Source organism: Vipera ursinii (genome assembly GCF_947247035.1).
Source record: "Vipera ursinii genome assembly, chromosome: Z".
NCBI lineage: Eukaryota > Metazoa > Chordata > Lepidosauria > Squamata > Viperidae > Vipera > Vipera ursinii.
This window is the reverse complement of record NC_139517.1, coordinates 3,375,256-3,398,976: the sequence shown is the minus strand read 5'-3', so window position 1 is coordinate 3,398,976 and position 23,721 is coordinate 3,375,256. Positions and strand designations below refer to the sequence as shown.

The 23,721-nt window shown below is 47.4% G+C and overlaps 1 protein-coding gene and 1 long non-coding RNA gene across 4 annotated transcripts in view; one reads left to right on the top strand and one right to left on the bottom strand.

The window, feature by feature from the left end:
* LOC310649446 overlaps positions 1-23,721 on the top strand; it is a 313,283-nt gene that overhangs the window by 267,297 nt on the left and 22,265 nt on the right. The window lies entirely within an intron of this gene.
* Positions 82-23,041, bottom strand: JPH4 (junctophilin 4). Of its 3 annotated transcripts, none has more exons than XM_083377674.1 (5): positions 22,291-23,041; positions 19,186-19,975; positions 9,954-10,072; positions 8,230-8,831; positions 82-425 (listed from the first exon to the last, which is right to left on the bottom strand). In XM_083377674.1, exons 1-5 carry the CDS (start codon positions 22,667-22,669, stop codon positions 345-347), a joined length of 1,971 nt encoding a protein of 656 aa, XP_083233800.1. In that variant the 5' UTR covers positions 22,670-23,041; the 3' UTR covers positions 82-344. The 3 variants fall into 3 exon arrangements, with proteins under 3 accessions (XP_083233800.1, XP_083233801.1, XP_083233802.1); XM_083377675.1 differs by lacking the exon at positions 22,291-23,041 and adding an exon at positions 21,859-21,954; XM_083377676.1 differs by lacking the exons at positions 82-425; positions 8,230-8,831; positions 9,954-10,072 and adding an exon at positions 18,420-18,566.

Here is a 23,721-nt window from a genome sequence, read left to right as displayed (position 1 = left end):
GCAGGAAAAAAGGAGATGCTCGTTATTTGGGGGGGGCGGGTGACAGGAGCATAGAGGAAGGAACTCAATGAAAATCGCCAGTAGAAAGAGAAGCCCTTTATATGTAAACGATCTAGAAAGTTTATAGTTAAGAGGCAGCCAGAGGGAGTCCCAGCTGGGGTGAGTAAAGACATGTGAAAAAAGACGTAGGTGGGGTGGGGGGGAAGCGGTTGGGGGGTGGGTGGGAGAAGAGAGGCAGAGATCAGAGGTTGTTATCAAACTTCTTTGGGGGCGGAGAGAGGAGGAGGAGGAGGAGGAGGAGGAAATGGGGGTCAAAGGGGCGCTCCTGCCTCCATCACCCCATCTCAAGCCAGGAGGAGAGAGAACAGGTAAGCCAGACTCACGTCCACTAACAGGACAGCCGCCACGACCAGCCAGTGAGACCCCTGCAAGAAAAGAGAAGGGGAAAAAATAATAATAATCAGAATTAGGTTGGAGCCGGGAGGGATGGAAATTAGATGTAGAAGCTGTAACGGCCCAGGAGGCTCGGATAATGCCGGAATAACAAGAGTCGGAAGGGACCTTGGAGGTCTTCTAGTCCAACCCCCTGCTCAGGCAGGAGACCCCATGCCATTCCAGACAAGGGGTTGTTGTCCAGTCTCTTCTTAAAAAGGAGGAGGAGGAGGAGGAAGAGGAGGAATAACAGAGTCAGAAGGGACCTTGGAGGTCTTCTAGTCCAACCCCCTTGCTCAGGCAGCGGATCCGACCTATGCCATTTCAGACCAGTGGCTGCCCATTATCTTCTTTAAAAAGAGGAGGAATAACAGAAGGAACAAAATTGGAAGGGACCTCGGAGGTCATCTAGGCCAACCCCCTTGGCTCAAGCAGAAGACCCTGTGCCCTTTCTGACAAATGGCCCGTGCAATCTCTTCTTAAAAAAAACTTCCAGTGTTGGAGCATTCGCCACTTCTGGAGGCAAGGAGTTCCACTGGTTCATCATCCTCCCTGTTAGGAAGTTTCTCCTCAGTTCCAGGTTGCTTCTCTCCTTGATGAGCCTTCAAATTAAGCTGACTTTGTAATAATGCCGCTTGGGGGGTGTATGAAAGCCCTAATAAGCAGGCATAGAATGAAGGCTATTGCTAAGCACATTGGTTTGTGCTTAAATTGTAAGCCGCCCTGAGTCTTCGGAGAAGGGCGGGATATAAATGGAATTAAAATAAATTAAATACTGGATTTCTGCTATCATGTGTTTTTCCCCCCCCCCGCCGCCAAAGTTCTTCTTTTCTCTAGACTGGCCAAACCCAATTCCAGCAACCGTTCTTTGCAGAGCTTTTTTTGTAAAAGAAAAAGGTGCCGGAACTCACCCATGTCATACAACCCGCCTTGCCTACCCTACAAGGTTCCATCCCAAAAAGGTGCCGGAACTCCGTTCTGAGCGTTCTATGACAAAAAAAGCCCTGGTTCTTTGTATCTTTTCGCCTCCGGCTCCTTAATCGTCTTTCTCGATGTCCTTGGATTTCTACCAAACGGCTCCATCTCAGAACCGAGATTTGGATCTCAGATTTGGATCTCAGCCATTTCCTTCCCACCCACCCCATTCTCAAACTGGGGGTCCTGGAAGTATCTCGAACCAAACCCCACCAGCCCCACCAGCCTCTCTGGCCAGGCACCCATTGGGGGGAACGATGCTGTAACTGGGCTGTTGCCTTGATTCTCTTAATCTATCATGTTTGAGAAGACCCACGCACACCCCCCCACACACACACCCCCACACACCCTATGAAAAGGGGGATTGCCTCAAATTCCTTATTTAACATTTTAAAAAATGACACGGATAGTCCTCCATGTCCGTTTGATGACTGTTCGGAGTTACGGCCGTTTGGAAAAGAGCGATTTATGACCGTTTTTCAAGCACGGGACCACGGCAGCGTGCCCCCACCCTCATGTGATCAAAATTCAGGCAGTGGGCAACTGACTCATTTAACAACCGTCTCACTTCGCCACGGAAACTTTGGGCTCCGTTGTGGTCATAACGTCGAGGTCAAGCTGTATAAGTACTTTTAACATGCCAGCCTCTCTTTCTACTTTAAGAAAACCTAGCCAAGGCCTTTTCTGTTGCTATCCGTTGCTTCTTCATCAACCTTGTAGTAGGGAGCTGTTTTGCAAATCCTCCAATAGACCTCCACCTTTTACGAAAGATGCAAACCTAGGCAGGAAAAGGGTCATGTAACCCATAAGTCTGTCCCTTGGGGAAAGGGTCTCCTGCTTGAGCAGGGGGTTGGAGTAGAAGACCTCCAAGGCCCCTTCCAGCTCTTTTCCAACGAAAGAAAGAAAGAAAGAAAGAAAGAAAGAAAGAAAGAAAGAAGAAAAAGAAAAGATAAGAAAGAAAGAAGAGAAAGAAAGAAAGAAGAGAAAAAGAAAAAAGATAAGAAAGAAGAAAAAGAAAGAAAGAAAGAAAGAAAAGAAAAAGAAAAAAGATAAGAAAGAAAGAAGAAAGAGAAAGAAAGAAAGAAAGAAGAGAAAAAGAAAAAAGATAAGAAAGAAAGAAGAAAGAGAAAGAAAGAAAGAAAGAAGAGAAAAAGAAAAAAGAAAGAGGATGAAGAAAGAAAAGAAAGAAAGAAAGAAGGAAGGAAAGGAAAGAAAGAGAAAAAGGAGGATGAAGAAAGAAAGAAGAGAAAAAGAAAGAAGATAAGAAAGAAGAAAAAGAAAGAAAGAAAGAAAAGAAAAAGAAAAAAGATAAGAAAGAAAGAAGAAAGAGAAAGAAAGAAAGAAAGAAGAGAAAAAGAAAAAAGATAAGAAAGAAAGAAGAAAGAGAAAGAAAGAAAAGAAGGAAGGAAGGAAGGAAGGAAGGAAGGAAGAAAGGAAGGAAGGAAGGAAGGAAAGAGAAAAAAGAAAGAGGATGAAGAAAGAAAAGAAAGAAAGAAAGAAGGAAAGAAAGGAAAGAAAGAGAAAAAAGGAGGATGAAGAAAGAAAGAAGAGAAAAAGATAAAAGATAAGAAAGAAAGAAGAAAGAAAGAAAGAAAGAAAGAAAGAAAGAAAGAAAGAAAGAAAGAAAGAAAGAAAGAAAGAAAGAAAGAAAGAAAGAAGCAACCTGGAATTAAGGAGAAATTTCTTGACAGTGAGAACTATTAACCAGAAGTTGTGGGCGCTCCAACACTGGAGCTTTTTCAGAATCAAGTGTTCAAATTTCACAAGCCATGCCTGCATTTTATGGTTTGATCATTTCCTTACTGACCTAGACCTGTGTGAACGTCTGCATCATTTGTTTCTTTACCCTATAAAAAGGCTTCATCCTCCCCTTGACAAACGCTCTTTTGCTTTACCCGAATTACTGGATGATTGGAAGGAAGGAAGGAAGGAAGGAAGGAAGAAAGGAAGGAAGGAAGGAAGGAAGGAAGGAAGGAAGGAAGGAAGGAAGGAGAGGCAGAGGTGAGGTGGAGAAGGAACAGGAAAACAGAGGTGTGAAGGGACCTTGGAGGTCTTCTAGTCCATCCCCCTGCTCAAGCCGGAGACCCTATGCCATTTCAGACAAATGGTTGCCCATTCTCTTCTTTAAAAAGAGGAGAAATAGCAGAGTTGAAAGGGACCTTGGAGGTCTTCTAGACCAACCCCCTGTAAAGCAGGAGACCCTGTACCATTTCAGGCAAATGGTACTCCAATCTCTTCTTTAAAAGGAGGAGGAGGAGGAGGAGGAGGAGGAGGAAGACGAACAGAACAACAGAGTTAGGAGGGACCCTGGAGGTCTTCCAGTTCAACTCCCTGCTCAAGACAAATGGTTCTCCAATCCCTTCTTAAAAAGGGAGGAGGAGGAGGAGGACCTCCCCCCACCCACCGCCACCTTGCAGAGCGTGCTACTCCTGTACTTTTCAAGTGTGCAGGCTGTACTATTGTCCAACAGTGGGGAAAATTCTGCCTGAGCCAGCATTCTGTCTTGCTACGTGCGGTCACAGCCGACGGGGCGGGCGGACGGATAATATATGGGATACAGAGGCGAGGAGGAGGAGGAGGAGGAAGAGACATTTCCCCCCCCCCTAAATACCCAGGTCTCCTCGGTGCCCATGTGGCACTTGGCAGCCACAGCCCGGGGATAATGCTGTCCTTGGCACATCTGCCAAGCGAGCGCCTGGATATGATTTGTGGCCTAGCCTACGCTGATCCCGATGCTCTCCCACGATTCCGACTGTGGGTCCCCGCCCCCCCTCGAAAGCAGAACTGCTGGATTATTGATGACCTGCAGTTCTCCAGCCCCCCCCCCCCGCCGCCAGCCCTTCCCAGCACCCCCCACTGCGGTTCTGTTGACCGACCAACTAGCAGAGCCAGCCCAATGCTGCAGTGAAGGAGGCGGGACCAACGAGGATGCTGTTGCTGGAGAGAGAGAGAGATGATGCGGTTGCTTAGCAACGGGAGGAAGGCGGCTAGCCAATCCCCTGTGGATGCTGGGGGTTTGGTTTCTTCCCAACCCCCCCTCCCTCTCTCCCTCCCTCCCTCCTGCCTGCTTCCTATTCCCAGCTGTATTCCAGCAGCAGAAGGAAGGGGGGGGATTAAAATACATTAAAAAAAAGAAAATAAAACATGTGGGCTTGGGGGGGGAAAGAGGGAGGAGGGGGTGGTAGTAGTAAAGGGGTGTTTTACGGGGGGGTGGGGGGACTGAGATACGCCAGCCACCGTTCCAGGAAGAGGGACAAGCCGTGGTTTGTTTGCCACCAGGCAGGGATATACTTGCAAATCCAACTTGGGGAGGGGGGCGGTTTGTCTTATGAGAGAATTGGGGGTGGTTTAGAAAAAGGGTTTGGGGGTTCTCCCCTCGCCGGTTGTGTAAAGCCGTGGGAGGGGGGGGATGTTAGTCCAGAATGCAGGGAGAGCAGGTGGGTGGGCGCCCTATGGGAAAAGCAGACAATTTTGTTGGGAGTTGTTGCGGATGGCAACAAACTGTGTGCATCGCACAAAAACTGACCTGAGATGCTTCAGGCTGCGGGGATTGTGTTAGCGGAGTGGAGGGGGTGTCTATATTCTCTTGGGTGGGGGTGTGGAGATGCTTCTGGCAATGATGGCTGGCTGGGGGGGGGGGGGCGGGGTTGCAAAACCTACAGCTTTTTTCCCCGACCAATCCCGATTGTGGTTCAGCCGAAAACGGGCTGCTTATGGGAAGTCCTCAGCTTAACGACCGCAACTGGGAATGGAAAAATTCACCGTTCGTGAAGCGGGACGCCACGTGGTCGCCCTCCGCGGCTTTCCCTGCCCGCTCCCATATTGATTCGGCTTGTCGGAAGCCGGCTGGGAAGGTCATAACGGGCGAGGACTTGGCCCCAGAGGATGTGGCTGACCCCGTTGTTAAACAAGTGTGTGGCCAAGTGGGCAAATCACAATTGCACCACGCGGGGGCTCTGTCCTGGTTGTGAGTGAGACCGTGTCAAAAGTCACTTTTTTCAGGGGGGGCCCTCATAACTTTATGAGTACAGGTCATTCCTCGACTCACGACTGCAAGTAACTCGGTCGCTAAGCGAATCCGGCTTCCCCATTGACTTTGCTTGTCGGAAGGTCGCAAAAGGGGGATCACGTGACAACACCCCCCAGGACGCTGCGACCGTCACAAGTACGAATCGGTTGCCAAGCGTCTTGAATTTTGATCACGTGATCCCGGGCATGCTGCAAAGGCCGTAACTGCGAAAAACGGTCCGACGTCACATTTTCCAGTGCCGTTTGAACGGTCACTCAGCAAGCTGTCATAAAACGAGGAATACGAATGGTTCGTAAGTTGAGGACAACCTGTAGTTTCCACTCATGTTTAGGAAAAAAAACAAAACCACGCCTGCAAGGTAGGCACAATTTTGAACTGGATGGTAAAATCAATCTGGATTATTTGGTGAATTTCCACCTCTGTCGATCCGGCAAACTCAGAAAAGGGATTACTACATTGAGCAGATTGAGGGTGGCATGGCAGATACAGGGAGTCCTCGATTTACGACCACGATTGAGCCCAAAATTTATGTCGCTCTGTGAGAAATTTATGAAGTGAGTTCCCCCCCCCCCGTTTTACCACTTTCCTCACTAAGTTTGTTAAGTGAATAATCATGGCGGTTGTGAAATTACTAACGCGGTTGTTAAGTGAATCCGGATGCAAAAGGGATTCACGTGACACACACCCCGGGACGCTGCAACAAGTGTCATAAATGTGAGTCGGTTATTAAGCGTCTGAATGTAAATCACGTGATCATGGGGAGGCCTCAACGGGTCGTGTGAAAAACGCTCATCGGTCCCTTTTTTCACTGTAACTCCAAACAGTCACTAAGTGAAGTGCCGTAAGTTGGGGACGAACTGTGTTTTCTTATTTGTCAGAAGAAGAAGAAGAAGAAGAAGAAGAAGAAGAAGAAGAAGAAGAAGAAGAAGAAGAAGAAGAAGAAGAAGAAGAAGAAGAAGAAGAAGAAGAAGAAGAAGAAGAAGAAGAAGAAGAAGAAGAAGAAGAAACCTTTCCAAAGTCTGAGCGAGCCTTGAATTTCCCCTGTCTGTGGAGATTCTCAATCACCCATTTGTGGTGCTTTTTTTCCCAAAGGCAACTGGATTTCTTAGGGTTTTTTCTTTGAAAACGTTTTGCTTCTCCTCCAAGAAGCTTCTTCAGTTCAGTTCTAGGAGAGAAGAGAAATGTTTTCAAGGAAAAAAAAACCAGGAAAGTCCAGTGGCCATTGGGGGAAAGAAAAAAAAGCACTTTTGGCACTTGAACGTTCCAGCTTCACCCATTATTGTCGATGTAGTTGTGGCAGCCATTTTGAATTTTTTTTTTTAATGCCCGGCCTCAACCTCCTCAATTTGCCTCAAAAATTGCTGATCCTCAGGAGCGAAAGAAAGCTTAAAACTCATTTAACGTCTTAGTGCCGTAAAGCACGATTTACACATCTCACTATACCGTGGTTAGGTTTCACCCGTAATGCTAAGCCACAAACCATGGTTTACAAGTTACAATAAGGCCTATGCAAAACCCACCACTCGGCAAAACAGGTTATGGTTTCACAAAGTGATGAAGCATGATTTCTAATAATTACATATTAAAAATAATTTTGCTGTCTTTTAAACAGGGGATAAACCGCACCACACCACACCACAAGCTGTGATTTGTTATTGTGGTTTACTGAATAAACAGCCGTTGGCTGATTCCTTACAACACTGAGACACAAGTCAGTAAACCCCTGACTGACTGAAGCACATTCTGTGGGCCCAGACAAAACTCCCTGTGCTTTTAACATTGATCTGACAGGCAGAAATCCAACAGGTTCAGTTTCCCCACAGTATTTAGGATTCACTTATTAAAAGCTACCTCCAATCTCAGCTTTCACCAAAGGTATAAAAGACGGAAACCATTTTATGTAAAAGCCAAGTTGGCGTGGACGGTGTTTTGTGTCTTCTCCCGAGATGGGACTTCAATGCCCATCATCCCTGGCCAGGAGGGACGGGAGTTAGCCCAACATATTAAGATGACAATAGATATTTACCAGAATTTCCCTAAACTCAAACTCTCTTTCCATGTAGGGCTCAAACTCCCAAGAATGCTTGCTACATTTCAGAAAATTCAAGAGCTCACCTAGCAGAAGAACCTAGTTGGAAGGGACCTTGGAGGTCTTCTAGTCCAACCCTCTGCTCAAGCAGGAGACTGGCCTATAGCATTCCAGACAAATGGTTCTCCAAGCTCTTCTTAAAAACCCCCAGTGATGGAGCACCCACAACTCCAGAAGACAAGTTGTTCCACTGGTTGATTGTTCTCACTGTTAAGAAATTTCTCCTTAATTCCAGGTTGCTTCTCTGCTTGGTTAGTTTCCATCTACTTGGATCTGTTTCCCTGTCGTGGGAATGGGGCATGGGAGAGAACCTGAAAACAGGTCAAAGGTTTTGCTTTCTTGATGGTCAAAAAAACAGGTCAAAAAAATACCCAAGAGGGTGGTCACCACCATATGGTGGCCACCACTATATATGATCAATGCAGAATCTCATGATGGTGGATCAATGTTGACTTTGTTGGCCACTGCTGCAGCCACTTTTGCCTCCAGCATCCTTAGATCTTCTTCCTTTCCTTGGATGATGTCGAAGACCACCGTCTTCTGCTCTGAAGATGACGGTCTTGGACATTTAGCTCAGATCTAGGGCATCGGGCATGGTGCTTTAGGGCTAAATGGAGTCACACGCCTAAACTTGCCAATGTTATCCCAAACTGTACTCAGCTCAGCTCTAATGTCCATCTAAGGTGTCCTTAAAATGTCTTACCTGTCTCCCCCTTTGGACTGCTTGTAGACTCTCTGGTCCCTCCAGCAGAAGAGAAGACCTGCACGGCTCCTTGTTCTTCAGTTCTGCATCAACCGGAATTCCCAAGGGCGCTGTATCGTCCTTGTTCTCCCCGGGATAAGTCTTAGAAGCGTTCCCTTCTTCCTCCTCTTCCTCCTCCTCTTCTCGGAGGCTGCCCGAGCTGCCGCTAGCTGGGCTGCTCAGCTGAGGGTGCTGAGGGACCCTCTCGTAATCTTCTTCCTCAGCTTCATAGCTGCTCAGCTGCCCCTGTTCCTCCTCGCCTTCCCACAACCCTTTGGGAACGAGCCGTGGTGTCCGAGACGGGAAACTACCCCGCGAACCCCACTCCTCCTCCACATCCGAGCTCTCAGGGAAGTGCTGGCGAGGACCCCCGTTCTCCAAGGGAGGCCAAGTCCGCCGAGGATCCCCCCGCCAGGGTTGCAGCGGAGTGGGAGGGTAACTCGGCGGTAAGCTCGGATCCGGGGTAACGTCTGAAGGGGTGATGCCGTTCTCGTAGACATGAGGACTGTCGTATTCGTGGAAATCGGTGTCGGTGCCTTCCGAATCTAACCGGCCCCGCGGCTCTGGGGAAGGAGAAGGGACTGGCAGTTAAAGAAAGAAGGGATAGGTGTAAAAAAAAGTTCTGGGTTCAAGAAAGATTGGTGGTGGAAATCGCTTTGATATCACCCTCTCCTGTTCTGGATTGCAGGAAAAAAAAGTACAGTGGCACCTCGGTGCTCGTTGTTAATTGGTTCTGGGAGCTGCGGTGAGTACCAAAAACAATGATTACAAAAATAAATTTTTCCCATAAGGAAAAATGTAGTGAGTCACGACACCCAAACGTTCTAGCGTGTGCGTTGAGTACCAAACAAACGATGAATACCAGGGCAAGATTTTCACGGCAACCTTTGTTGAGCACCAGATCTGCTTCAAAGCAGTTGAGTACCGAGGTACTCCTGCAGCTACATGTCCACTTGGGATTTTAAAGAACAGAGCAAGGTATGTAATAGGAGCGATCTGGTTTATTTATTATAACACCCTTTTAAGTGAGATTCCCACAGCAGTCTTTTTCAACCTTAAGTCACTTTCAGATGGGTGGACTTCAGCTCCCAGAATTCCCCCGCCAGCTTTGGGAATTCTGGGAGTTGAAGTGCGCACACCTTAAAGTCACCAAGGTTGAAAAAAGACTGTTCTACAGCAACATTAATGTAATATACATGGCACATTATAACAGAATAACAGCGTTGGAAGCGACTGTGGAGGTCTTCTAGTCCAACCCCCTGTTCAGGCAGGAAACTCTACCATTTCAGACAAATGGTTGTCCAGTCTCTTCTTAAAGAGGAGGAGGAGGAGGAGGAGGAGGAGGAGGAGAAATAATAGAATAACAGAGTTGGAAGGGACCTTCGAGGTCTTCTAGTCCAACCCCCTGCTCAAACAGGAAACCCTGTAACATTTCAAATTATTGATCCCAGAAATGTACCATTGGGTTGAGACTTGTGGACCCTTTGAGAAGGGAGCAGAGTTACGTGTCATGTTTCAGGAGATGGGACCTTGCGCCGAAAACCCATTGATTCCTTGGATCTTCACCACCACCCCCGCCCCAAATGACCCACCCCCACCCCCCATTCTCCAGGGCTGAATTTTGAAGGAAGTAAGAACGTCTTTACTTCCAGAGAGAAGACTTCATCGTCATGCAACCACCTCACCTGAATCAGCTAGAATGGGCTGTAATTCTTGAGCCAAAATCTTGGCCAACCGAGAAGCTTCCACAGCCTTTTCAGCTGCCCCGAGGGCAGCGGCCGCCTTCAGACGAGCATCTGCAGCTCTGAGGTGGAGAAAAATTTGGGTCAACGGGGGAAACAAGGTCCTTTTTAAAGAGTCTTCTCCTAAGGTGGCCCGCCATGATGTTGAAAGAATCACGCCAAGATGGTCAATGCTGGCCACCTTGGCTACCGTAGAAGCCTCCTAGCCAACGTTGCCTCCACAACCTTTGCTCCTCAAGCTTTGAGTCTGGTCCTCAGCTTCAGATTCTGGAGCTCCTGAGCCCTTTTGTTTAGTTCTCAGAACACGTTATGGATTCAAGTCACAATTTCGTTGCAAACAACAGGAGCCAAAGTCGCCGTTCAACCAAGTTTGGGATCGATCTAACAATCTGCATCTGTTCCAACTTTGGCCATTCATCCCGGTATAAATGGATGGAGAACCCGCACCCCAAATAGTGGAAAATTTGGAAAAATATTTCCATGTTCCATAATTCCATTTTGCTGGTCTTGTCAACTGTTTTTGTTTATTTAACATTTTTAACCCAATCCATTGGACGACAGGATTTTGAAAAGGAGTTTCCAGCGACACCTGGGAAACTAGAATTCCTGGTGGCTTTGGGCAAAAAGCTGAGATATGGGTAGTCCTTGACTTATAACCGTTCTTTAGTGACCATTCAAGTTACAACGGTCACAAGAGTGTGTCCCACACTTATGACCGTTGCAGCAAGCCCATGGTCATGTGATCAAAATCCAGGCACTTGGCTGGTACTTAGGACGGTTGCCCTGTTTTGGGTCATATGATTCCCAGTTGGAAGCTTCCCTCACGAGGAAAGTCAATGGGGAAAGCTGAATTCACTTAGCAACCGTGTGATTCGCTTAACAGCCGCAATGATTCACTTAACAAGTGTGACAAAAAAAAATGGTCGTAAAAAGAGGCAAGGCTCGCTTAACCACTGCTTTGCTTAGCCACAGAAATGTTGAGTCCTACGTTGAGGACTATCTGCATGTAATTTAATTTCAGCTAGTCCTCCACTTACAACGGTTCGTTTAGGGACCGTTCAAAGTTGCAGCGGCACTGAAAAAAGCGACTTATGACCGTTGCTAACTTAACCACTGCAGTGATTCACCTCACAACGGCAGTAAGAAAGTTTGTAAAATGAGGTAAACTCACTTAACATACCTCTCACTTAACAACATACATTTTGGGCTCAATGGTGGTCGTAAGTTGAGGACCTGCCACCTCAACTTCTATATTTCTTTTTCAATTGGATGGTTATTTTTCCAAACATCTCGGCCTCTTAAGAATTGGTCATTTGCGCCGGCCAGGCTCGCCAAAATGTTTCTGGGAACATCCCCAATTTGTTGGAAATGTGGTGTCAAAGAAGGCACATATTTCCACCAATGGTGGACCTGTCGAGAGGCTATGAATTTCTGGAAGAATATTCAGAAATGGCTAAGTGAGATGTTGGGATACCATATACAATTGTGTCCTGAGGTATTTTTATTGGGGATAAGACCACGAAATATAAACAGAACTGCGTGGTACCTGTTGTTACATATAACCACGCCTGCAAGATTGGCGTGGGCCCAATATTGGAAGATGGATGTTAGCCCACCTGACCAAATAGTAATTCAGAAAATAGTGAACTGTGCGGAATCAGATCGGCTCACTATGATGTTAAGGGGACGAGGGGACACAGATTATTATTTGTCTTGGAGTCAATGGTACAATTGGATGTCAAAAAGAGCTATTAATTGAACTTTATTACTTGTTATATGCAATAATTTTTCCTTTCTTGGTGGTTGCTTTCTTATATGTAACGGGACAACCTTATTTCCTCCTCGCAATGTGATGTAAACCGCTATGGACTTAATGTTTTCTTGATACACAAATAAACAAATAAAAGAAAAAAAGAAAAAAAAAGAATTGGTCATTTGGTCTGTTTGACAGACAGATGTAGGGAATGTTTGTGGAGAACAAACCTTCTTAAGAAACTTTGCATAATCTTTTTATTATGCAAAATGTGACTCTAGGAACCAGAGATTAAGCCAAAAAATATATATAATAAGCTGGGGTCACTTTGGGTGAAATACCAGGCCGTTATCTTAGCTTGTTCTACCACCTTAATGAGACTTAAGATGGTTTATTGGTTACCACGTTATGTCCATACCGCATTATGTCTGAATTAACGCATTGTTAATTGTGTTTTGAGTTTAGCAGATCATGGGAACCCAGGCTAATTCACAGAAGCACAGAAATGTGGAGATGGAGGGGAACAGAAAGGTCCACTGGGCATCTTTAAGACATGTGGACTTCAACTCCCAGAATTCCCCAGCCAACATGGCCTCCCCTTTTTGTGGCCTATATATTTTTAAGGCAAGGGAAGAGAGTTCATTTTTTTTCTAAGATGGGTCCCTGGGACTCACAGCACTGAATTTTGGCAAAAGACCTCAACTTAGCGGCCACAATTGGGAATCAGAACTTCGGTTGCTAAGCAAGGCAGTTATTAAGTGGGCCACCCCCAATTTTACGACCTTTTCTGCCACTGTTGCTAAGTGAATCACTGCAATTGTTAAGTTAGGAACATGGTTGTTAAATGAATTGGGCTTCTGCCATCAACTTTGCTTGTCCGAAGGTCACAAAAAGGGATCACATGAGCCTCCTGGGACACGGCAACCATCATAAATATGAGTCAGTTGCCAAGCAACGGTTCTAAGTGTGGAAAATAGGTTCTAAGTGACTTTTTCAGTGACATTTGAACGATCACTAAGTGAAACAGTTGTAAGTCAAGGACTAGCTGTACGAGATCTCGAGATATTGTAAATTGCAGAATTGCTCCCGGCTAGTGTACAGGTTAGTCCTCGATCTGCAACATTTCATTTAGTGACGGTTCAAAGTTACAACGGCAACTAAAAAAAAAAAGGACTTATAACCGTTTTGCACACTTACGATCGTTGCGGCATCCCAATGGTCATTTGATCAAAATTCAGACGCTTGGCACCTGGCTCATATTTATGACGGTCGCAGTGTCCCGGGGTCACGTGATCCCCTTTTGCGACCATTTTAAAGCTTAATGCTTTATTTAATCAAAATAAAGTCTTAATTTCTTTAATCCTTAGACAACCAATTCGTCTCTCCGTCTATCTATCTATCATCTCTATCTCTATCTATCTTCTCTATCTCTATCTATCTATCATCTCTATCATCTTTCTCTATATCATATCTATCATGTCTCTCTCTCTCTATCTCTCTATCATCTCTCTCTATATCATCTATCTATCTATCTATCTGTCTGTCTGTCTGTCTATCTATCTATCTATCTATCTATCTATCTATCTATCTATCTATCTATCTATCTATCTATCTATCTACTCTCTCTCTGTCTCTTACACACACATACACACCAGGAAAGACTTTGTGATCATCATATTTTGGTGCTACAAATAAGTTGCTCATTGCCGCTCTCCTTTATTCCTTCCCTCACCCTCAAAAACGTTTTAAAAATTGCCTCCTTGTTTATCGATTACCCATGGGAGAAAAGCTTATTCTAGACATATATCAAGTCTGTTTTATTTTTTATTTTTGTTAAAAACAAGACCGAGTCGCTCAGGCTAGTGAAGTGGGCAGCATATAATTTGAATTAATCAACAAAAACATAAAATGTTGACCGTCCCCGATTTACAACAGTTCATTTAATGACCGTTCAGAGTTATGACGGCATTGAAAAAAGGGTACCGTTTCACACACTTCTGACCGTCGCAGCCTCACGTGACCCAACTTCGGCCTCTTGGCAACTGGCTCATATTTAGGACGGTCGCAGTGTCCCTGGGGGGTCGTGGCATTTCCCTTTTGTGACCTTCTGACAAGCTGGATTCATTTCACGACCCTGTGACTAACTTCACAACCGCAGGGATTCGCTTAAACCCCTGTGGCAGGGAAGGTCGTAAAAGGGGCAAAACTCACTTAACAACGGTCTCACTTAGCGACAGATTTGTGGTGATCGTAAGTCAAGGACTGCTTGTAATAAAATGTGGAAACCTTGTTTTTCTTAAGACAGTGCCTCAGCCTTCCCCAACTCATTCTCTTGAACCCGATCCAGCTGTTTTAGCACCTTACAGCTTTAATTATCGGTTCTCTAAGCAACGTGAATTTCTTTTTTATTTCATTATATGCTGTTTTTTCTTGCTATGCTGTTTATTCCACACACACACACCCTTTTTTTTTTTTTGCAAGCTTTGAAGCACCAACTTTACAAGAAGGAGCGAGATGCGTGGATGATTAACCTTGGGGTATCTAACATCTTTTTCGTACTACATACAGGTAAGTCCTCAACTTACGACCCCAACTGAGGCCAAAATCGTTGCTAAGTGAGACATTTGTTAACTGAGCTTTGCTCCACTTTACTGCAGTTCTTAAGTCTGAAACGCGGTTGTTAAGTGAATCTAGGTGGTCCTGGGCTTACGGCCACCAATGAGCCCAACGTTTACGTCATTAAATGAGAACTTTGTTAAGGGAGTTTTGCCCCATTTAACGACTTTTCTTGCCACGTTTTTTTAAGGGAATCACTGCAGCTGTTTAAATTGGTAACCAGCTTGCTAAGTGAATCTGACTTCCCCGTTGGTTTTTGATTGTCAGGAGGTCGCAAAAGGGGATCACGTCACCCCGGGAGGCTGCAATCGTCGTATGAGTCAGCTGCCCAGCACCTGAATTGTGATCACGTGACCATGAGGACACTGTGACGGTCGTAAGTGTGAAAACGGCCGTTAAGTCCCTATTTCTGCTGTTGCTGTAACTTTGAACGGTCGCTAAACGAACTGTTATAATTCGAGGACCGTTCTGTCAGTGTTTAAAGAGGCGTGTGAGGTAAAATGGGCCCCTTTTACAACCTGTCAAACAAATGTCTTTGAACGCTGGGTGACTCTTCTATCAGACCAATATAGAAAAACCGCTTTCAGTTGTGAAGACGTCACAAAAATAAAAGACGGAAGTGTCATCGCAATGGTCAGAATATATTCAGTTGCTACACACTGTGTTTTGGGGGGGGGGTCTAGCTCAGTATTTGAGGTACGTCTACAACATCCATGGTGGAACTAAACAAGGAGTCCTCAACTTACGACCACAACTGAGCCCAACATTTCTGTTGCTAAGCAACACATTTGTTAAGCGAAACCTCGCTTAACGTCGCACCCTTTTTGCCCCATTTTGCCACTTTTCTTGCCGCAGTCGTTAACAACAAGGCTGTTAAGCAAATCTGGCTTCCCCCGTTGACTTTGCTTGTCAGAAGGTCGCAAAAGGGGGAATCAGGTGACCCCGAGATGCTGCACCCGTCGTAAATATGAGTCAGCTGCCGAGTGCCTGAATTTTGATCACGTGATCCTTGAAGAGCTTTCGCTTCTCAGCCAAGGAGCTTCTTCAGTTTCTAACTGAGTGGAGGAGGATGAAAGGATTTATATCCCTTCGCCGTCATCTCCTGTTCACAACGCGGCCCTTTCAGCAGTCTCCAAAAAAAGTTCCGCACCCATTTGCGCCCTGATTCAGATGACCCTGAGGGCACACAGATAAACCTCCAGGTGGCCTCAACGACTCTCCGAGGGAGTATTAACGACCAGATGACTGCAAAAGAATACAGCCAGTCCAAGAAGCTTCTTCGGTTCTGACCGAATGGTGGAGGATGGAAGGATTTATATTCCTTTGTGATCACCTGGTGGTTAGTACTCTCCCTGAGAACTCTTGAAGCCACTGGAGGTTTATCTCTGCCCTCAGGATCACCCGAATCAAGAGGGCAAATGAGCGTGGCGCCTTCTTGGAACTGCTGAAAGGACCGCGTTGTAAAGAGGAGAGAGGCGTTGTTATGACACCACCAGCCCCGTTGAGAGAGGGGTTCGAAAGCGGCCATCTACGTTAAGACCGAACAGTCCTCTCTCAACAGAGGGGGAGGGATACGACACCACCTCTCTCCTTGTTCACAACGCGGCCCTTTCAGCAGTCTCCACAAAAAGTTCCACACCCATTTGCGCCCTGATTCAGATGACACACAAGGGCACGCAGATAAACCTCCAGGTGGCCTCAACGACTCTCAGAGAGAGTCCTAACGGCCAGATGACTGCAAAAGAATACAGCTGGTCCAAGAAGCTTCTTCCGTTCGGACCGAATGGCGGAGGAGGGAAGGATTTATATTCTTCTTTGCAGTCACCTGGTCGTTAGTACTCCCTCTGAGAATCGTTGAGGCCACTCGGAGGTTTATCCGGGCCTTCAGGGTCATCTGAATCAGAGGGCAAGTGGGTGTGGAGCCTTCTTGGAACTGCTGAAAAGGACCGTGTGGTAAAGAGGAGAGAGGGGTTTACAAGAGGGGTCACCTGTGTGGAGAGAGGGGTTTACAAGAGGGGTCACCTACGAGAGAGGCGTTGTTATGACACCACCAGCCCCGTTGTTTACAATGCGGCCCTTTCAGCACTTTCCCAAAAAAGTTCCACACCCATTTGCACCCTGATTCAGATGACCCAGAGGGCATGCAGATAAATCTCCAGGTGGCCTCAACGATTCTCAGAGAGAGTCCTAACGACCAGATGACTGCAAAGGAATACAGGTAGTCCTCAGCTTACGACCACAATTAAGCCCAAACTTTCTGATGCTCAGCGAGACATGTGTTAAGCAAGTTTTGCCCCACTTTACGAAGGCCTTTCTTGTAACAGTCATTAAGTGAATCCTCACCATTGTTCAGTTAGCGTCATGACTGTTAACGTGAATCTGGCTCCCCTGTGGAGTTTTGCTTGTTAGAAGGTTGCCCGAGGTGATCGCAGGACCCCTGCAACCGTCGTAAATATGAGTCAATTGCCAAGCATCTGACTTTTTACCACGGGACCCTGGGGGATGGCGCAACGGTCACAGAGTGTGAAAAACGCTCATTTTTTCCCCCCCCGGTGCTGACGTCACTTTGAACGGTCGCTAAACGAACTGTTGCAAGGCGGGGAGGGGCGGGGGTCACCTGCAGAAATCCTTCCATCCTCCCCCATTCCGGCAGAACTGAGGAAGCTTCTTGGATGAGAAGCGAAAGCTCTTCAAGGAAAAACCGAGGAAGTCCAGTTGCCTTTTGAAGAAAGAAAAAAAAAGGCCCAGTTGCCATTTTAACCCGGACAGATTACAAAATTGCCTTTGATCCCGAAAAGAAAGAAATGAAAAAGGAATTATTGCTGCAATGGTGTGTGTGTGTGTGTGTGTGTGTGTAAGCTCTGCTTGGATGCAACCCCCCCCTCCCCAAAAGTGTGCTTGCCTCCTTGCAATTCATCCCCCACTATACACAAATACCACCCACACAACACCTGGTTTGCCTTCACCCACGCAACCTTGATCCCGGTCTGTTTATGCACACAGCTCCTCCTCTTCACTATCTGCTCCTCTTGTTTCCATGCCTCTCAGCTCTTCTCCCCCACCCTTGTGTGTGTTTCTATTTGTGTGTGTGTGTGTGTGTGTATGTGTGTGTGACACGACAACATTTCTCGATCAGCCCCATTCCTGTCTCTTCTCCCCCTGGACGGCTCCGCCTCCCTCCCTCCCTCCCTCGCTCCCCTCCCCTCCCTGGTCCATGCCCGTAGGATGCTGCGGCTGTTGCCATGGCAGCTGTTAGCCAATCGCCTCGCCTGTCCTCCTGTTGCCTAGGAGACTGGGCAGCCTACACCAAGAGCGGCCTTTTTTACACACACACACACACACAAATACGCGCCTGCGCGCCTGCACACACACACAGACACAGACACAGACAGACAGACACACACACACACACACACACACACACTGACCTACAGCTTTACACCAAGAAAGGGTGAGAGAGAGAGAGAAAGAGAAAGAAACAGAGGGAGAAAGAGAGCGAGGAAGAAAGAGGGAGAAAAGGAGAGAAAGAGAAAGAAAGAGAGGAAGAAGAGAGCAAGGGAGAAAGAGGGAGAAAGAGAGAGAAAAGGAGAAGAAGAGAGGGAGAAAGAGAGAGGAAGAAAGAGTGAAAGAGAGAGGGAGAGAAAGAGAGAGGCCTGCGCAGGGAGCAGGAAGAGAAGGGGAAAGAAAACAGCTAGAAGAGGGCTAGAAAAGGGAATATTTTAAAAAGAAAGGAACATAGAAATAAAAGGGAAAAGGGGATTTGATAGATGAGGAAAAAAGAGGCAGAGCAGGAGAAGGACAAAAACGAAAGAAAATGCAGGTGGGAAAAAAGAGAGGGGAAAAAAAAGATGGACAGACAGCCTTAGAAAATTACCTCAGTTCATCTCATCTCCCTTTATTTTGAGGGCGGGAGCCAAAGTCTATACACCTAATGCACACCCGACAACAGCAGCAGCAGCAACAAAAACAACAACAACAAGCTTTTTAATCCCTTCCCACCAGCCAGAGATTATTTTTATAACGAATTTTCCATCCGGGACGCCTGATTGTGATGGATTTTTACATGCTAAAGTCTGTGTGGGACTCAAAATACCAGAAAGAGAATTGTTATTCCGCCTCTTTTTAAAATGGCTCCTGCTGTGAGGGAAGAAATTCTCCTCTTGACCAACTGCAATCCTGCCTCCTCTCTATAAAAAAAATACGTTTTTTTAAAAAATCAGAATAAATCTAGGAACGTGTTTCCCAACGAACCGATCTTAGGCCGAGGTAGAAGCTGGGAATAAAACTCACAAAAGCCTTGGGGTAAAATGTTAGAAATGCTGCCCCTCACGTAAAGCTCATTTTAGTTCTAGAACCAAGGGTGTCCAACCTTGGCAACGTTAAGACTTGTGGACTTCAACTTCCAGAATTTCCCAGCCAGCCAGCCTTGCCTGTTTGTTTGTTTTTCTCCTATCTCTTAAAGCGGGGAGATTGAAGAGGAAGGGATTATAAGAGAGTAAGCGGGGCCACAATGAATATGCTGGCTGGGGATTTCTGGAAGTTGAAGTCCACAAGTCTTAATGTTGCCAAGGTTGGACACCCCTGGTCCAGACCGTGGAAGAAGAACATCTTCTGATGTTCACAGATTTCAGTGAGGACATCTCAGCAATTCAGTCGTTGTCCACCCGCAATTTGAGGATTCTTTCAAGGCAAGTCAACCTTCTCCCATGTCAACCGTTGAGTGAAACCATCAATGGAAAGGTTGTAGGAATGTGCTATCCTCTGTCCTGTCCCCACCCACCCACCACCCCCAGTTCCCCCGCTTACCTGGTGATGGCTAACTCTTGCTTCTGACGAGCCATGCTGACTGCTCTCCGGGCCACCTCGACGGCTCGGTCCACTTTCTCTTTGACTTTGCTCCGTCGAAGCGGAATGAGGTTCTTCACCTTCCCGCTCACCAGCCGGTTGAGCTTGTACTTCCCTTCTTCTTTGGAACCGTCGGGGTAGGTGGTGCGCCCATACCCGTGTCTCCGGTTCCCCAACCACTCGCCCTCGTACCGCAGCCCGTTGGAGCGGCGACTGACACCGTAGCCGCTGCGCCGGTCGGCCCGCCATTCCCCCGCGTAGACCTCAGTGGAAGAACCTTCAATGGTCAGAGTTGAAGCCAGCTCAGGAGGTTCGGTCTCAGCGTAGCTGAGGGTGGTGGCCTCGCTTCCTGCCGAACTGACCCCCGCCTCGCTCTTGAGAGAGCCCCGCTTGCTGCCCAGAGAGGCTTTCGACTCGGCCCTCCGCACTCGTAGCCCGCTCAGGAGCAAGGAACGCCGGAAGAAGCCTCCACTTTTCTTCTTGGTGCCCTTGGGGAAGTCTGGATCTCCAGGGAACGCTAAGACAAAGCCGCCTCTGGATCCTGAGGCAGGGCTGTCCCCAGGGAGTGGCGGAGGAGGCAGCGGAGGAGGAGGGAGAGGAACCACAGGCACGTTAGGATCGGCCTCACTGTGGAGAGACTCCAGAGAGGTCCGGTGTGGGGAGCGCACCAGGGCGGCTTGTTGGTATGGGACACTCTGGCGCACTCCGTATCCATGACGCTTGCCGGACTGCCACTGGCCTTGGTAAGTACCTAGAGTGGAGCAAAAGGAGATGTCAACCAAGGTAGGCGAAGGACATTCAACATCGCTTGGACAAGAGGGGTCCAAAATAGGCTGCCTTAACAGAGGGATAGAATCGAGATCAGGTGAGGTGGTAATACCGCTTTACAAGGCCTGGGTAAAGCCACCCGTGGAATACGGCATCCAGTTTTGGCCACCACGATATTAAAAAAAGATGTTGAAACTCTAGAAAGAGTGAAGAGAAGAGCAACAAAGATGATTAGGGGACCGGAGGCTGAAACCTATGAAGAACAGTTGCTGGAACTGGGTATGCTGAGTTGAATGAAAAAAAGGACTTAGGGTGACATGATTGAAGTGTTCCAGTATCTCAGGGGCTACCCCAAAGAAGAGGCAGTCAAGCTATTCTCCAAAGCGCCTGAAGGCAGGACAAGAAACAATGGATGGAAACTAACCAATGAGAGAAGCAACCTAGAACTAAGGAGAAACTTCCTGACACTGAGGACAATTAACTAGTGGAACGATTGGCCACCAGAAGTTATGAGTGCTCCAACACAGGAAGTTTTTAAGAAGAGATTGGACAACCATTTGTCTGAAATGATATAGGGTTTCCTGCCTGAGCATGGGGTTGGACTAGAAGACCTCCAAGGTCTAGTCTAGTCTAGTCTAGTCTAGTCTAGTCTAGTCTAGTCTATTTCTATTATTTCTATTTCCATTTCTATTCTATTCTCCATCACCACTGCCATCATGTTGGGACACACAGATGGTGTTCTAGAAGAACATCCAGATGAAGAAATAAAGCAATGGTGTGCAATGGTGTGAGAGAGAAGTGGAAAGAACCACCACCACCACCATCATCACCATGATCATCATCACCACCTCCTCCACCCATTATCTTGGGGCAGATAGTCTTCTAGAGGAACATCTAGATGAAAGAATGAAACAACGATGTATGAAAGTATATGAGGAAATCTGACCAACTTTATTGGACCACATCACCACCACAACCACCAAAACCACAACAATCGCCACCACAACCATCACAACCACAACCATCGCCACCACAACCATCACAACCACAACCATCGCCACCACAACCACCACAACCATTCCCACAACCATTGCCACCACAACCATTGCCACCACAATCACCATCACCACAAACATTGCCACTCCAACTGCCACAACCACAACCTCCACAGTCACAACCATCGGCACCACAGCCATCGCCACCAGAATCACCACAACCATAACCACCGCCACACCACAACCACAACCACTGCCACTACAACCATTACCACCACGATCACAACCATCGCCACCACAACCATTGCCATCACAGCCATCGCCACCAGGATCACCACAACCATCACCACCACAGCCATCGCCACCATAACCATCGTCACCATAACCATCGCCACCACAAACACACCGCCACAACCAACGCCATAACCACTGCCACCACAACCATCGCCACCACGATCACTACCAACACTATCAGATGGCCCGCTTGAGGAACATCTAGATCAGGGGTAGGCAAACTTGGCTCTTTTATGACTTGTGGACTTCAACTCCCAGAATTCCTGAGCCAGCCACGCTGAGGGGAAAGGGAGAGGTTTCCAAGCTGAGCCACGCTGGCTCAGGAATTCTGGGAGTTGAAGTCCACGAGTCATAAAAGAGCCGAGGTTGCCTACCCCTGATCTAGATGAAGAGATGAAGCAACAGTTTACGAAAAGTGTGTGGAGAGATGGAAAGAACTAAAGTCTTCTCTAGCTGGCCCTCAACAGACTTGTGGAGAACTTCTCTCCAGGACATAGCACATAAGCGTTGCTCGAGCAAGGTCCACGGGTTTATCTGGGACACTACACATCCCTTCACAACCAGTTTTCCTTGTTACCTTGTGGCAGGGGGCTTTGCGATATCCAAAGCAGAACGTCCGGATGTGTTCCATATAACATCAACCTTCTGAACTCTCAGGCTTTCTCCATCCGCTACGTATTCAAGATGGACAGTGATTAACATTTATAGGTTATCTATAGGTAAGGGTGCAGGTATATGCCAACGCACGGATGTAGCATATCTACTTGGGTGCTGTGTATTTTGAGAGCAGGCAACAGAATCTCATTTTTCACGAGGGCCGCTGTTCCCCACAGTTAAAAAAAAATGACAACAAAGGTGCAAATTATCCATCTTAACCAGACAGGGACACGACGTGACGGGCCAGGTGGACAGAGACAATCGGATGAGGAATATGAAATCAGGACCACCGGGCCACGAAGAAACAACGGACCAGCCCCCAACCCCTTCTTGACGAGTTCTCCTGGCTCACCTCCATCTGCGTAGGTCTCCATCCCGTAGCCATCCTGAAGACCCTCACGCCACATGCCTTCGTAGACGACTCCCGAGTGGCTTTCCCAGATGCCGAGATGGCCTTTTAGCCCGTGGCACCACTCCCCCTTATAACTCCACTTGCTCTTCTGCTCGGTGCCCAGGCCGCTGCGCTTGCCTTGACTCCAGAAACCCTGGTAGGTATTTCCGCTGGGCCACGTGTAGACGCCCAGAGATTCAAAACCGCGACTCCAACGCCCGCTGTACTCCCCCTGGGCGCCTGGGCCTGTGCACACCCCGTAGCCATGTGCCCGGCCCTCTTCCCAGTCGCCGACATAGCAGCCTCCATCATCAAACTCAAATCTGCCTCCGTTGGACATTCATGTAATGTTTCTCCCCGGTCAGTCGGGCTGCAGTTACCTCCGAGTCCCCGTGCGCATCCCTGCTGCCCGTCAGAGTCGCTTCTACATGGCTGGGCTCCACCTAGACCGGCTTCAGCCCTCCATGGCTCCTTCTGGATAGCCAGACATCGATCTGGCAGCCGTTCACCGTCTCTATAGCCAGAAGACGCCGCTTCGGGTGAACTGCAATTCCAATTTGCTAATGCCGGCTTGTTTTACTCTCCTTGGACACCAAGTACGGAGCACCAAGAAGGAATCCAGAAGACTCTTTGGCAGCGTCTGAGGTCCTCCGTGGACTGAAGAAGCCAGAAGAAACTAGCGGTAGGGTGAGTCCGACATTTAGCCCTCACGAACATGCAGCAGAGTTGGGGGATTATATTAAAGTTTAGAAAAACAGGCGTGAAAGTGCAAAAAATTTGTTTTGGAAAAAAACAACAGTGTTGCTGTCCGGGCACAATCCTGTGGAATCTTCTCAGCACAGATTGCTGCTCTTTGTAGTTTATCACACACACACACACACACACACACACACACAAACACAAAAGTCTTCCAAGTACAAACCAAGCAATAGTCCAGGAGTTATCTGTTGATGTTCCTCAAGATTCTAATTGGAGGTGCACGGAATTGGAGAAGAGTTGGACACCTGGAATATCAGAAGACATGGATTTTCTGAGGTCTGTGGAGGAATCTGGTAGATCTGTAGAACCTAGGGACAGCCAGTTGGGTGTGTTTTTTTGGTGAGGACCATACATGCTAGTTCCTACAAGAACTTCATTTTGGTGAGTCTTCTCGTTCTTCAGCAGCAAGAGACAACCAATTGGTGACTACCTTCCATTTCACAAGTTCAGGATAGACACAGGACTGCAAAGAAGGCGTAGACCTAAACTCTTTGGTTGAGAAATCTGGAATGATCAGTGGTGACTTATTGACAGCAGAGAACCAGAAGGTGGATCCCCAGTTACAGCTGGCCATGAAGTCACGGTGATACTCCATTCATGGTGGCTGAGGGAACTTCAAAGTCCTCAACTAAG

Coding starts and splice junctions, on each gene's coding strand:
- JPH4 (XM_083377674.1), bottom strand. CDS start 22,669: ATGTCCAACGGAGGCAGATTTGAGTTTGATGATGGAGGCTGCTATGTC. Junction 10,073..19,185: donor CAAGAGTTAGCCATCACCAG/GTAAGCGGGGGA, acceptor TCTCCACCTCAG/AGCTGCAGATGCTCGTCTGA. Junction 426..8,229: donor CAGTCCAAAGGGGGAGACAG/GTAAGACATTTT, acceptor CTTTTCTTGCAG/GGGTCTCACTGGCTGGTCGT.